The 12,639-nt window shown below is 53.7% G+C and overlaps 1 protein-coding gene across 2 annotated transcripts; it reads left to right on the top strand.

Moving 5' to 3' along the window:
* Positions 1-19: 19 nt before the first annotated feature.
* On the top strand, positions 20-7,923 carry PXMP2 (peroxisomal membrane protein 2). 2 transcript variants are annotated; one of them, XM_030583447.1, is made up of 5 exons: positions 20-233; positions 5,598-5,714; positions 6,189-6,351; positions 6,906-7,025; positions 7,464-7,923. In XM_030583447.1, exons 1-5 carry the CDS (start codon positions 124-126, stop codon positions 7,533-7,535), a joined length of 582 nt encoding a protein of 193 aa, XP_030439307.1. In that variant the 5' UTR covers positions 20-123; the 3' UTR covers positions 7,536-7,923. The 2 variants fall into 2 exon arrangements, with proteins under 2 accessions (XP_030439307.1, XP_030439309.1); XM_030583449.1 differs by lacking the exon at positions 20-233 and adding an exon at positions 1,396-2,971.
* Positions 7,924-12,639: the final 4,716 nt, after the last annotated feature.

Here is a 12,639-nt window from a genome sequence, read left to right as displayed (position 1 = left end):
CCGCCCCCGAGCTACCTGCCCGGACTCTCTCGCTCAGAGCCCCACTACTCGGCTCCTGGGGCCGCTCGGAGGCGCTGGGCGCACGCGCAGTAGCCAGCCCGAGGTAGCTGGGGCCACAGCGGGATGTGCCCGGCGCTCTCCAAGCCGCGGCCGGGGCCGCTGCCCCGCAGGCTGCTCGCCCGGTACCTGCTGCTGCTGCGGCTCCACCCGCTGCTCACCAAGGCGGCGTCCAGGTGAGCGCCGGGCAAAGAGACCGGGACTGACACCCCCAGACCCACCCCCCCGGGAGAGACGGGGACCGCCCCCACCCCCAAACCAGGGAACTGCTCCACCTCCCCGTGGGCGAGACCGGGACCGACCCCCCCCCAGGAGAGACCGGACCGACCATTTCCCCAAACCAGGAACCTACTGCACCAGCCCGCGGGAGAGACCAGGACCGACCCCCCCCCCGGGCGAGACCGGGACGGACCCCCCCTAGCTGGGGAACCAGACCCCCCCAAGAGAGACCGGGACGGACCCCCCCCCAGCTGGGGAACCAGACCCCCCCGGGAGAGACCGGACCGACCCTGCCCCCAAACCAGGAACCTACTGCACCAGCCCGCGGGAGAGACCAGGACCGACCCCCCGAAGCCGGGAAACCAGCCCCCCCCGGGCGAGACCGGGACCGCCCCCCCCCAGCTGGGGAACCAGACCCCCCTGGGAGAGACCGGACCGACCCTGCCCCCAAACCAGGAACCTACTGCACCAGCCCGCGGGAGAGACCAGGACCGACCCCCCTCCCCAGCTGGGGAACCAGACCCCCCCGGGAGAGACCGGACCGACTCTGCCCCCAAACCAGGAACCTACTGCACTAGCCCGCGGGAGAGACGGGGACCGACCCCCCCAAGCCGGGAGACCAGCCCCGACCGGGAGAGATGGGGACCGCCCCCACCCCCAAACCAGGGAACTACTCCACCACCCTGTGGGAGAGACCGGGACCGAGACTCCCCCCGGGAGAGACCAGGACCGACCCCGACCCCAAACCAGGGAACTACAGCACCACCCCATGGGAGAGACCGGGACCGACCCCCCCCCCCAGCCGGAGAACCAGCCCTAGCGCCCCCCCCCCCGGGAGAGAACGGACCGACCCTGCCCCCAAACCAGGAACCTACTGCACCATGCTGTGAGAGAGACTGGGACTGACACCAGCCCTCCCCCCCGGGAGAGACCAGGACCTACCCCCCAGCTGGGAAACCAGCCCCCCAGGGAAAGACCAGGACTGACCCCCCCCCGGGAGAGATGGGGACTGCCCCCACCCCCAAACCAGGGAACTACTACACCACCCCATGGGAGAGACTGGGACCGACCCTCCCCCCAGCTGAGGAACCAGACCCCCCCCCCCCCGGGAGAGACCGGGACCGGCCCTGCCCCCAAACCAGGGAACTAGTCCACCACCCTGTGAGAGAGACCGGGACTGACGGACCCCGCCCCCCCCAGCTGGGGAACCTGCCTTCCCCGCCTCCTGCGAGAGACTAGGACTGACACCCCAGCCCACCCCGGCGCTGTGTTGTGACTTGCGCAGTTGCCCTGTTCCAAGCCCTTAGCCAGGCGCAGCTTGCACCTCCCTGGCCTGGCGTACCCAAGGGCAGAGTCCTGGTTAACACAGTGCCAGCTAACACCGTGCTCCCCTCGTGCAGACAGAGCGCCAGCTGTCTGATAGGGCTGTCCGAGGGCAGAGGCCCAGCTGCAGTGGGATTGCAGGATACTTGGCCCTCGCCCCCTTGCTCTTCAGAGCTGGGTGCACTCTGTGGGGCTGGCACACCCCCTGTCAGCCAGTTCTTGCACCTGCTAGCGAGGTGCAGCAGGAGCCTTGGACAGACGCTCCCAGTCCTCTCACCCGTGGGCAGTGAGGGGAAAGCGGGACTGTATGTGTGCATGGGCTGCGGGGTATGTTACCTCTGGGCCGCTTTCTGAGCCAGCTGCTGTCAGGAGTCCCACAAGATGCCACAGTGGGCAGAGTTCAGCAGTGATTTGGGGGGCGGGGCTCGCTCCTGCTCACTCACTGAAGACATCGGCACAGCCTGCACTGGTTGCTCTTCTCAGCAGAGGCACCACGGACTCTCAGGGTCACAGACACGAGCTCCGCTCTAAACCAGACGGGTCCCTGCAGGGCAGGGACGAGGCATGTTGCTGGAGCAGGAGACGCTTGCCCTGCAGCTGCCCAGACTGTACCTGCTCTGTCAATAATGGTGGGCAGAGGACTGTTTGTACAGCACCTAGCGCAGTGGGGCCCTGCTCCTATGATTGGGGTCCCTAGGTGCTACCACAGTCCAGATAATAACACCAGTCTCCAGAACCATCAGGTTGGCACCTCTTGCCAGCACTCCATACACCAACTTAACCCTTCAGCTCCCTCCAGAACAAGAGGAAGCTGATTGTCGGGCCAAATTTCAGACTAGATCCAACATAATGCCCTGGTCAGAGATCTTAAGGCATTTTCTCTGCTATTGATTTAATCAGCTGGTGATCTCAGCCTTCGGGAGCTTGTCAGCAGGGCCATTGCTGGGAGGCCTGGAGCACATGCTGAAAGGGGAATTGAGATGAAGGGGTCTTGCTCCCATGCAGTACAAAGAGGGGGATGCACTCTGAAGCTGTGCTACAGACATATCTGGCTTTGAGTGCTGGAGGTGGGGTAACACCCTGGCCAGGTTTCTGAGCTGGAAACAGACGTTGCACACTGCGTGAGGGAGAGTGCTGGCCAGAAGCAGATCTGTGCTGAGCAAGTGATAGCACAGGGCTAGGTGGGGCTGGCAAACCAAGCACCCACACGTTTAGGTGGGGACATGCCCCAGCTTGTGATTTGCAGCTGATTGGTGCTGAGGAAGTGAGAGTCAGGACTCCTGGGTTCCATCGCCGACTCTTGTGACAAGTTGCTTCAGCTCTGTTCCCCCAGCTCTAACATGGGAACACTGTGGCCTTGCCTCACAGGAAGGTAGGGCAGCTCTGCATTACTGCTTAAGTTGCTGTAACTTACATCGCTGAGGGGTGTGAAAACCCCCCGCCCCGAGCGACACAAGTTTTGCTCTGTCCACACGGTGAGAGCCGCTCTCCCATTGACATAGCCGCGCCTCTCGCCGAGGTGGAGTAGTGCTGACGGGAGAGCGCTCCCAGAACATGTCTTCAGCGGATGCTCTGCAGCGGCGCCGGCGTAGCTCTGTAATGTAGACATGCCCTCAGTGTTTGGAAAGCACTTGGAGACTCCTGGCTAAAGGTGTGGTGAAGAGTGAAGCTCTCACTGTTTGCCCCGTGGCCACGTGATACGCTGAAGAGTAAATGGAACCAGCCCAGCGTGAATAACCTCAGAGCACTTTCTTGCTTTTTCTTCTTTCGCTGTTCCACTCTTTAAACCCTCCCCTCCTGTTTTTCTCATCCCCTTCTCCCCTTGGCCTCTGACTGGGTGGGCCAAAGGAGAAGTGTGGCCTAGTGGTTAGGGTGCTAGCCTAGAATTTGGGGGACCTTGGTTCAAGTCCATGCTCAGCCACAGACTGCCCTCTGTAACTTTGGGTAAGTCACTTTAGTCTCTGCCTCAGTTCTCACTTGTACAATGGGGATAAATGGCACCTCACCTCACTGGGGCTTGTGAGGGTAAACACACTGAAGACTGTGAGGTGCTCAGATGCTACAGTGATGTGTGCCATGGGCATACCATGGAGAGACAGACAAGCTGCTCCCTCTCACCAGCTACTGCCTATTCTTCCCATAGGCCTTGACCTTCATTCCCCTCCCTGAGGCACTGGACCAGCCAGAGGGAGGGGAAGTTAGGGCTATGCATTTGGGAGCAGGGAAAAGAATTTCTGTGTCCATTTCTGCTCTGGCAAATGAGACCGAAACACTACCCACAGGCAGAGTATAATCGGTGTCTCAGAAACGGTCGGTCACCTGGGGCCATCGATAGGCAGACGTGTTGTGTTGCTCTCCGCTGGCCCAGCACGCCCCCCATGGCTGAGAGAGCCGGGCTCTTTCCTTCCCACGCACCCTCCCCTGTAATAAAGGGCTGGGGCTTGTGATTCCACTGCCCCGGTGAGGGGGCGTAGGTGTACGCGAATGGAATTTAGGGCTGATCAAATGCTCATTGCAATCAATGCAGAAGGCTGCTGCAGGTATCAGTCGAAGTGGGATTTGGCCCAAGCAAACGATTCTCTTGCCCGTGCACCAGCAGGAGCCTTTATCTCTCTCTCTCTCTCTCTCTCTCTGCCAGGGGTTCTTAGACTTTTGTACTGGTTACCCCTTTCCCACAGCAAGCCTCTGAGTGTGGCCCCCCTTAGCCATTAAAAACACGTTTTTATATATTTAACACCATTATAAATGCTGGCGGCAAAGCAGGGTTTGGGGTGGAGGCTGACAGCTCGTAACCCCCCATGTAATAACCTTACGATCCCCTGAGGGGTCCTGAACCCCAGTTTGAGAACCCCTGCTCTTAGCTGTGTTGGCTTTTCAGGGCAGCGCCAACTTCCTGCCCCCTCACCCCCCAGCCTGCAGCTCTGACTGGCACACAGCGGGAGCAAATCTGGGGCTATTTTCAAAGCAGAGCTACAATCTAAAGGACACTTTCAAGTGAACGGATTCCGCAGACAGCATGGCTGTCAGCTCGGCAGCTGGCAGAAAAGTGACCAGTTTACAGGGGGGTTTAAGACCCTGCTGAGTGGATGGGGTTGCAGTCCACAGAAGCAGGGCTCAAAGGACCTGGGTGAGATGGTAGAACTCTGCTGGTACCTCATTCGCCACCTCCTTCCTCCTATAACCCTTCTCCTTTGCGGGGTGGTTGCTGCCCTGCTCTTCTCTTCGAGTGCCGAGACACCCCTAGGAGTGAGAGGATGAAACTGAGAAGGAAAACATGGCTTAAAGATCAGGCAGAGCAGAGCTGTATCTGGCCATGGGATTTTCTCTCCAAGGTAGGGGGTGAAGGGCCCATTAAATGAGGCTGGCTGAAGCAGAGGAGAGCTGTAGGGAACAGGGGACCTGACCCAATCTCTGCTTTCCATGGCACTGCATATGTGAACTAGCCAGATACTGTTGCTATTGGTCAGTAGTACAATAGTTACTGACAATGCCTTTTGTTTTTATCAGTAGTCTTCAGAGTCAACACATCACTGAGATAAATAGGAGCAGGTCGCACAGGTTCCTCTCTGAGTCTGGAAGGCCGCATCATGTGGGGGAGGGGGTTACATCTGGGCATGTTTGCCCCACAGCCATAAGGGTCAGAAGCTTTAATTTAAAAAACAACAACAAGAAAAACCATTCTCTTCCGTTGAAAGTGGTGGGCCCCAGAGTGGGCTACTGGGAGCATTTCCCTGGTCACGGGCTGTGAGCCAGTGCTGTTAAATCTAGATGAGGGATGCAGAATTCCCCCCGCCCACGTTGGCTTGGTTTCGTTGTGAGCATGCAGGAAGTATGATGCCTCAGAGCTTGCTGCACTTATCAGTGAGTGCTCCCACTCCGATCTGACGGGTCCTGGAGCTACTGCACTCTTCTCCAGTGGCTATGCTCAGAGCTCAGGTTCCCTCGGACTCTGGGTTATTGGCTGGCTTCTGATCTCATCCCCTTCCTTCTGCCTGCAGTGCTGTTTTGTCAGCGCTTGGGAGCCTCCTGTCCCAGGTCATTGAGAGGAGCCGGAAGAAGCCAGGGTCATCCAAAAGCCTGGACCTGAGTGAGCCCTTGAGATTCGCCATCTATGGGTAAGTCACTGGTGCTAGTTACATCACTTAGTGCACTTCTGAAAGGTGCTCAGGTACCATGGTGATGGGCGTGAACTTGACCAGAGAGGATGTTGAGTTGGTGGTGCTCTCCTCCTGGAGGTGTGTGAGAAGCAGGAGTGCTTCCCCCCCTCACTATTATGGCACCACTGGCATCTCTCTGGATCAAGAGAATGGATGGCCTGGTTAGAGCAGTAGCACAGCACAGTACTCTCCGCCACAGACTTCTTTTGTGACCTTGGGCAAGTCACTTGTCTCTTGGGACCTCAGTTCCCATCTGTACAATGGGGATAAGAGCCCTGCCCCTGCGCACAGGAGTGTTGTGAGGATAAACGCATTCAGGATCATGAGGTGCTCAGATACTGTGGTAATGGGGCCAGCTAAGAACCTAAGCTGGGGCTGGATGGAAGGCTGGAGGACAGCGATGAAGCACAGTCATGCCCTCTGGTTTGTCAGGTTCCTGTTCACAGGGCCACTCAGTCACTATTTCTACCTGTACCTGGAGCAGCTGATCCCATCAAATGTCCCCTTTGCCATGGTCAAGAGGCTTCTGCTGGACCGTCTGGTTGTTGCTCCACCCTTCCTGCTGCTCTTCTTCTTCGTCATGAACCTGCTGGAGGTAGGTGCCTATTTCCAGAGTGTGCCGAAGTCAGGCTGTAGGGTTTGGTGTGTGGTTCTGGATACTGCAACAGGTAGCGAAGATAGATGTATCTGTGTGCTTATGTGCCTGGACGGAATCTAGCTCCCGGTCACCGATGATCTAGGACAGGCCCTGTCGGTCAGAGCAGGGGACCTTCTTGCTCTGTTGCTGTCTTCTTGTGAGCTCTGAAGTAGCTCCCTCAGCTGCTTTGGGCCTTGGCTTGCCCTGCTATACAAGGGGATGCTCGTGTTTAAAATCAGCTGGAGGTTTGTGATCTCCTGAGCGTGCTGCATGGCCAGTCGCTCTGGTCCCCTCTGCTGGAATGGCCCGCTTTGGCTAGTGTGATGCGCCTCTGGGCACATCGTGTGCACCTGGGTCTTACAGGTGGTGAGTGTTTCTCTCTGGCTGTGCTCTCTGTTAGGATTTGTCTTTGTAACCCCTCTGCCTACATGGCTTAGGGCTCTGTAAGGGAGAGAGTCGGGGCCTCTTCTGGAGTTTAGGCCTGGCCCTCACCAATGTCCCTTGTGTTCCAGGGGAAGGATCTGTCTGCGTTTGCTGAGAAGATAAAGAGTGGTTACTGGGTAGCACTCAAAATGAACTGGAAAGTGTGGACCCCAGTCCAGTTCATTAATGTCAATTATGTCCCTATGCAGGTAAGTCTCTGCCTGCTCACGTACTGTCCTTGCCTGGGAATTCTGACCACTTTTGCAGCCCTACATCCAGGTTTATAGCATGGGCTTTTTCCCCACTAGTGTATGTCCAGGGTCCCCTTATCAATCACCCTAGGATCCCCTTCCTTTAATACTTCTGTCCTCCATGCTAGCACCCCCCTCCATTGCTCGTGTGCTTGAGATTTTGGCCTGTATCTTTTACCGCTCCTCAGCAAGCTGCAGAGCTGAGGTCCCCGTTGCCCACAATCAGTTGTTCTCATGTGAAGGACTGCACAAATCCAGACAGCCCCTGACATGTTTGTCAGTAAGACATGGGCACTCGCACCTGTATCCGAAGTAGTTGTCGTGGCCCAGTGCAGTAAGTGACCTAGGAGACTGTCAGCCCCAGGCCGGTCTGTATCTTGACGCTTCTTTCCACAGTTTCGGGTGTTGTTTGGAAACCTCGTTGCACTCTTCTGGTTTGCCTACCTGGCCTCCATCAAGAAGCGATAGCATCACAGCTGTAATTTTGGGCTGGTCTGCATCGCCTGTTGAGGCAATTGTGCTCTGAGAGCTTGCAGCCCCCACTTCAATCTGGGAGCATCTGCAGGAACTGACACCACTGCAAATCCTCTGTGATTCAACACCGCGCATGCTGCCCTAGTGTCGACGGTGCATAGGACAATGAGTCGGGCGCCTGTCCCTGCCTAGGAGCCCTGGACCCTCTCCTAATACAAATAATACTTTGATTCTTTTCTGACTAAGACCGTGAATAACTGCTTTCTAATGGTGCTTAACAATAACCACAAAATCAACTGATAGGGTGAGAAACCAGCACAAAGTGTTCTGGGTCTTTTACTCTTCATTTTTAAGTATAATAAAATTGCTGTTTCACCCCTTTCTTGTGAAGTTTTATTTTTCCTCTGGTGATTTGCTGCTTCTGTTTGAGATTGGTTACAAATCCAGGGAGAAGTGGACAGTCTCTTCTTAGTTGCAGGAAGGAATAAGATAAATCTCATATGCGAGAGAGAGAAGATGGAAAGCGAAGGCCCCCTACTTAGTGGGAAGGAGAGCTAACAGCTGACAACATCAGCCCCATTCCTCCCAGGGAACCCCTGCTGATATCCCAGACTGAGATCTGCCGGGAAATACAGACCCACGTGTTGTTCAGAGGAGCTTCTGGGGAGCCTCTGGCCAGTACCTTTCTGGAGACACCCCGAACAGTCTGTGTGTGGGAGTGGAGACCAGCCCAGGCTCTTGCAGGGCAGGGAGATTGCTAACCCCTGGAACTGTTTTCAGAGCAAGCTGAGCTCAGCGTTGCTCCCCAGCTCAAGGCAGAAGAGGCCAGGCCGTAGTCATGGCGGGATGCCTGTGTAGGTGTGCAGCCCTCTCCTCAGGGCAGGGAAGCCAGCAGTCTGGAGCAGAGCTGGAGGACCAACAGGAAAATCTGCATATTAAAACCAACCAAAGGCAGAGTATGGAGCGCTGTGAAATGATGTTAGGAGCTTTGCCGCTGTCCTGGGCAAGGAGAGTGCGTATTCCTCCTCAGGTACCCTGGGAATATGTAACGGACAGGGAAAAGCTGGAAAGTAGCTGGCTGTTGTCCCCAGCTGCTGCTGCGGGTCACCCTGCCCTGAAGTCCCTCCAGGCATTGTTCCCAGCTTCTCCTGCAGGTTGCCACAGCTCCCATCCCCTGCCCCAGCAAAGGGCTGTGAAGCGACATGGGAGAGCAGCCCAGTTGTTGAAGAACAAGCTGGCAGGAAGGGGCCTATTTCTTCCCTCCTAGTCCTTTGGCCTCCGTTTTACTAGGCCAGAAAGGTTTCAGTGTGCACCCTTCCTAGTTCAGCAGGCCCTTCACAGGCAACTGGGTCCAGACAAACGCCTCAGCCCCCTTCTTTGGGTGTGAAAACTCCAGGTGGGGTCAGGCCAACAAGTAGGAACTGTCAGCTGGCACTAGCTGGTAACGGGTGGGCAGTACTGTGGGTGTGGTCCCTCCACCTGGCCAGCTCTCAGCCTCAGGGCTTCTCTCTGAAAAACCCAGTGGGATACAAAGCTATTTCACGCAGGTCCATGGGGCTTTGCTCCTCAAGATCAGACACTCGGGGACATCCGTTCCCAGCACTCTTAATGGTATTGCAGGAGCCTGTCTGGAAAGCTGAGGCTACCCAGAGTCATTGGGAAAGGCAGCGTACACACCTGGCTCCTGCTAGACGCTATAGAAAGGAATACAGCTGAAGCAAGCCATGTAGTATGAGAGGAGAGTACACCACTCCACAAGCAGTTGCTGGACCAAATACAGGGTGCTGAGGCTGGGTCAGGGGCTGCCCTCTGTTGTCTCAGTGCTATCTTCAGGACTCCCAGCCAATTGGTGCTAGGCCAGGAGCAAATGGCTACCTATAGCCGTGATCCAAGTGGTCACCGGCCATTGTCCAGAGGGGTATTCCACAGAGCTGTGCATGAATCATGGGAACAGCTTTCCCCCAGATGGAGTTTCAGCAACGCTTGGAAATGGCAGGACATGAACGAAGTCACCTGTTCTCCACTTTAAATCAGAATGATACAACCCACTTCCCATCTTACGTTTAACCTCAGAACTGGGAACACACACAGCAGGGCTCCGTCTGAAACATCTAAATAAGGTCCTAAAAGCAGCTTGTCTTCAAAGCATTTTACCATCTGGGACGGAGGGGCTCTACTGACCTCAGGATGGTGCCTTCTCCTGGCTGCTCTGGGAATTAGCTAATTAGCTCTGCCAGGCCAATGGCCCTTCCTGTGACACGCTGTCACTCGGTGTCTTTCTCTGTAGCCCCCTCTAGTTCCAGGAGCTGCAGCTTCCTCTTGGTGACTCAGCCCTCCAGCCAAGTCACTAGTTACCTTTTCCCCTTCTGGGGTGTTTTCAGAGTCTCTTTCTACCCGTGGCATCAGGCACTACCCACTGTCCTGACTCAGCCACTCCAGCAGTGACACAGGCAGTCTTCCAGCCCACTGCCCCACCAGTGCCACTTCCCTAGTGGGGGGTAGGGGAACCTGGGCCCACCCCCTACTCTGGGTTCCAGCCCAGAGACCACACACACCGCCAAGGTCTGTTCAGTCCTTGCTGCTCACTCTCTAGGCTGCTTCCTACCTCATGTCCCATGGGCTATGTTTTCCACCCTGCTCTCTTCAAGGTCCACCCTTCCTGCCAGGCCAGGCCCTCAGGGTCCTACTCTTTCCCCGGGTTCCCTCCTTTCCTCTCTAATACACAGAGCGGGACCACAAACTTCCTCCCAGCCTGCTTTGCTGCTGCCAACTTCCAGGACATATAGTAGCCCAACCCACCTCTACTCAGGCGAGCTTCCCTCTAGTCAGAGCTCCCCACTCAGCCTATTACCCTTTGCTACTTAATTGGCTGATTGGGCCCACCTGGCCTACCTCAGCCCTCAGAGCCAGTGTATGGAGTACACCCCATTGCACCATCCCACAGACTAGTCCTCCATTTTGCATGTGGATGGTGTGGAGAACTGGCACTCTTCCAATGTATTCATATGGATAACATCTGTCACTCAGTTTCCTCTCTCCCTTGTATTGTGACCCACTGTCTGTAAAGGATTAATTTCTTTTTGGAAACAAAACAAGCAATGTCATTCTTTGTTCACAGATGTATACGTTTATATTTAGCCATATTCAAATGTATATTGTTTGCTTGCACCCAACTTCCCAAGCAATCCAGATTGCTCTGAATCGGTGACCTGTCCTCTTCATTATTTACCACTCCCACAATTTGTGTGTGATCTGCAAACTTCATCAGTGATGATTTTATGGGTTTTTTTCCAAGTCATTAATAAAAATGTTAAACAGCACAGGGCCAAGAACCAGTTCCTGCAGTCCCACGCTAGAAACACACCCATTTGATGATGATGATTCCCCCTTTACAACTGTATTTTGAGACCTATCAGTTAGCCAGTTTTTAATCCATCTAATGTGTGCCATGTACATTAAATAGCTTTCTAAATTTTTAATCAAAATGTCAAGTAGTACCAATTCAAATGTCTGACAGAAGTCCAAGTATATTGCATCAAACCACTATGACCTTTATCAAACAAACTCATAATCTCATCAAAAAAAGATATCAAGATAGTTTGACAGGATCTATTTCCCATAAACCCATGTTTATTGGCATTAATTATACAACCCTCCTTTAATTCTTTATCAAGTTCTGTCTCAGCTGCTCCATTTTCTTGCCTGGGATCAATGTCAGACTGACAGGCCTATAATTATTTTGGGTGTCCCGTTTACCCTTTTAAAATATTGGCACAATATGAGCTTTCTTCCAGTCTTCTGGAATCTTCCCAGTGCACCAAAACTTGTTGAAAAATCAACATTAACAGTCCAGTGAGCTCCTCGGACAGCCCTTTAAAAAAACAGTTGGATGCAAGTTATCTAGACCTGCTGATTTAAAAATATCTAACTTTAGTAGCTGCTGTCTAATATCCTCCCAAGATCCTAGGGAATAGAAAGCGTTATCATATGATATGACTATGTCCTCTGTTTTTTCCCCTTAAATACAGAACAGGAGTATTTATTGAACACTTCTGGCTTTTCTGCATTATTATTGCTAATTAATTCTACTATTTCCTTTTAGTAACAGACCAGAAAAGAATGTAAGGATTCCTTTTGTTCCTGATATACTTAAAAATCTCCTTACTGTCCTTGTCTCTGCTGGCCACACATTTCCCCTTGTGTCACTTTGCTTCCTGTATCAGTTTTAGCTTCTGATTTATATTCATTACTATCAACTTCCTCTTTCTTTCACTTGTTATATTTTATATTATATTATAGCTGCCTTCACTTCGCCGCTCAAAGAGGTTTTTTTAACCAATACACCCTTCCTCAATTGTGGCTTTTTGGGCATTTAGTATGAAGTGTCTGTGGTCAGCTGTTCGGCTGCATGCGTGTGTTCTTTGTGTGCTGTCCCAGCCCTGCACAGATAGGTGGCACAGCAGACCTCAGTCGAACTACTCAATGATCACAAGACTTGGTTTAGTAGCGAAGGCGCCCGGCCAGGTTCAGTGTTGACGAAGCACGGTAATAGCACCTGGCAGATTCTATGAGGATACTAAAACGTGTCTGCCCATGACAATGGACGCAGCTCAGTCAGTGGTGGGTATAGACCGAGACAAACAATCTGGGATAAACAGCTTATCTCCCTACGCGTTTCACGGTGTGTTTTGTTACCTCCCCTACTTTCCTCCTGATGTTCCAGACAAAACATTCCTGTTCACCACCTGGCTTTGTACTTTCACTCCTGATGTTTCAGACAAAATATCACCATTGTCAAACCATTTTATTGTGTGCTAGGTTGGGGTGTTCTTGTGCTGGCCTGTGTTTGCATATTCTGTGTGTTTTAGCAGTACTGGCATCGAGTTTGTGTCCCAGACAGGGCTTTGACAGGGCCTGACTGTTGCTCATAGCATAACTTCTGCTGACTTTGGTTCAGGCCTCAGGCCTTGCACCAGGCCCTTGCTTCAGGCTCTTTCTTTCTACTACAGTGTCCTTAAACAATTCCCAATTGTCATTCACATTTTCTGAATGATTTTTTGTCTCCCAGCTGATTTGGCTCATAATTGTTTACAGCTTT

This window comes from Gopherus evgoodei, chromosome 13 (assembly GCF_007399415.2).
Source record: "Gopherus evgoodei ecotype Sinaloan lineage chromosome 13, rGopEvg1_v1.p, whole genome shotgun sequence".
In the NCBI taxonomy this organism is placed as follows: Eukaryota; Metazoa; Chordata; order Testudines; family Testudinidae; genus Gopherus; species Gopherus evgoodei.
This window is presented reverse-complemented; position numbering and strand designations above follow the sequence as displayed.

Excerpts from the sequence above, each read along its gene's own strand:
- PXMP2 (XM_030583447.1), top strand. The coding sequence starts at position 124 with ATGTGCCCGGCGCTCTCCAAGCCGCGGCCGGGGCCGCTGCCCCGCAGG. Across the intron at positions 234-5,597 it reads CTCACCAAGGCGGCGTCCAG|TGCTGTTTTGTCAGCGCTTG; the intron begins GTGAGCGCCGGG and ends TTCTGCCTGCAG. Across the intron at positions 6,352-6,905 it reads TCGTCATGAACCTGCTGGAG|GGGAAGGATCTGTCTGCGTT; the intron begins GTAGGTGCCTAT and ends CTTGTGTTCCAG.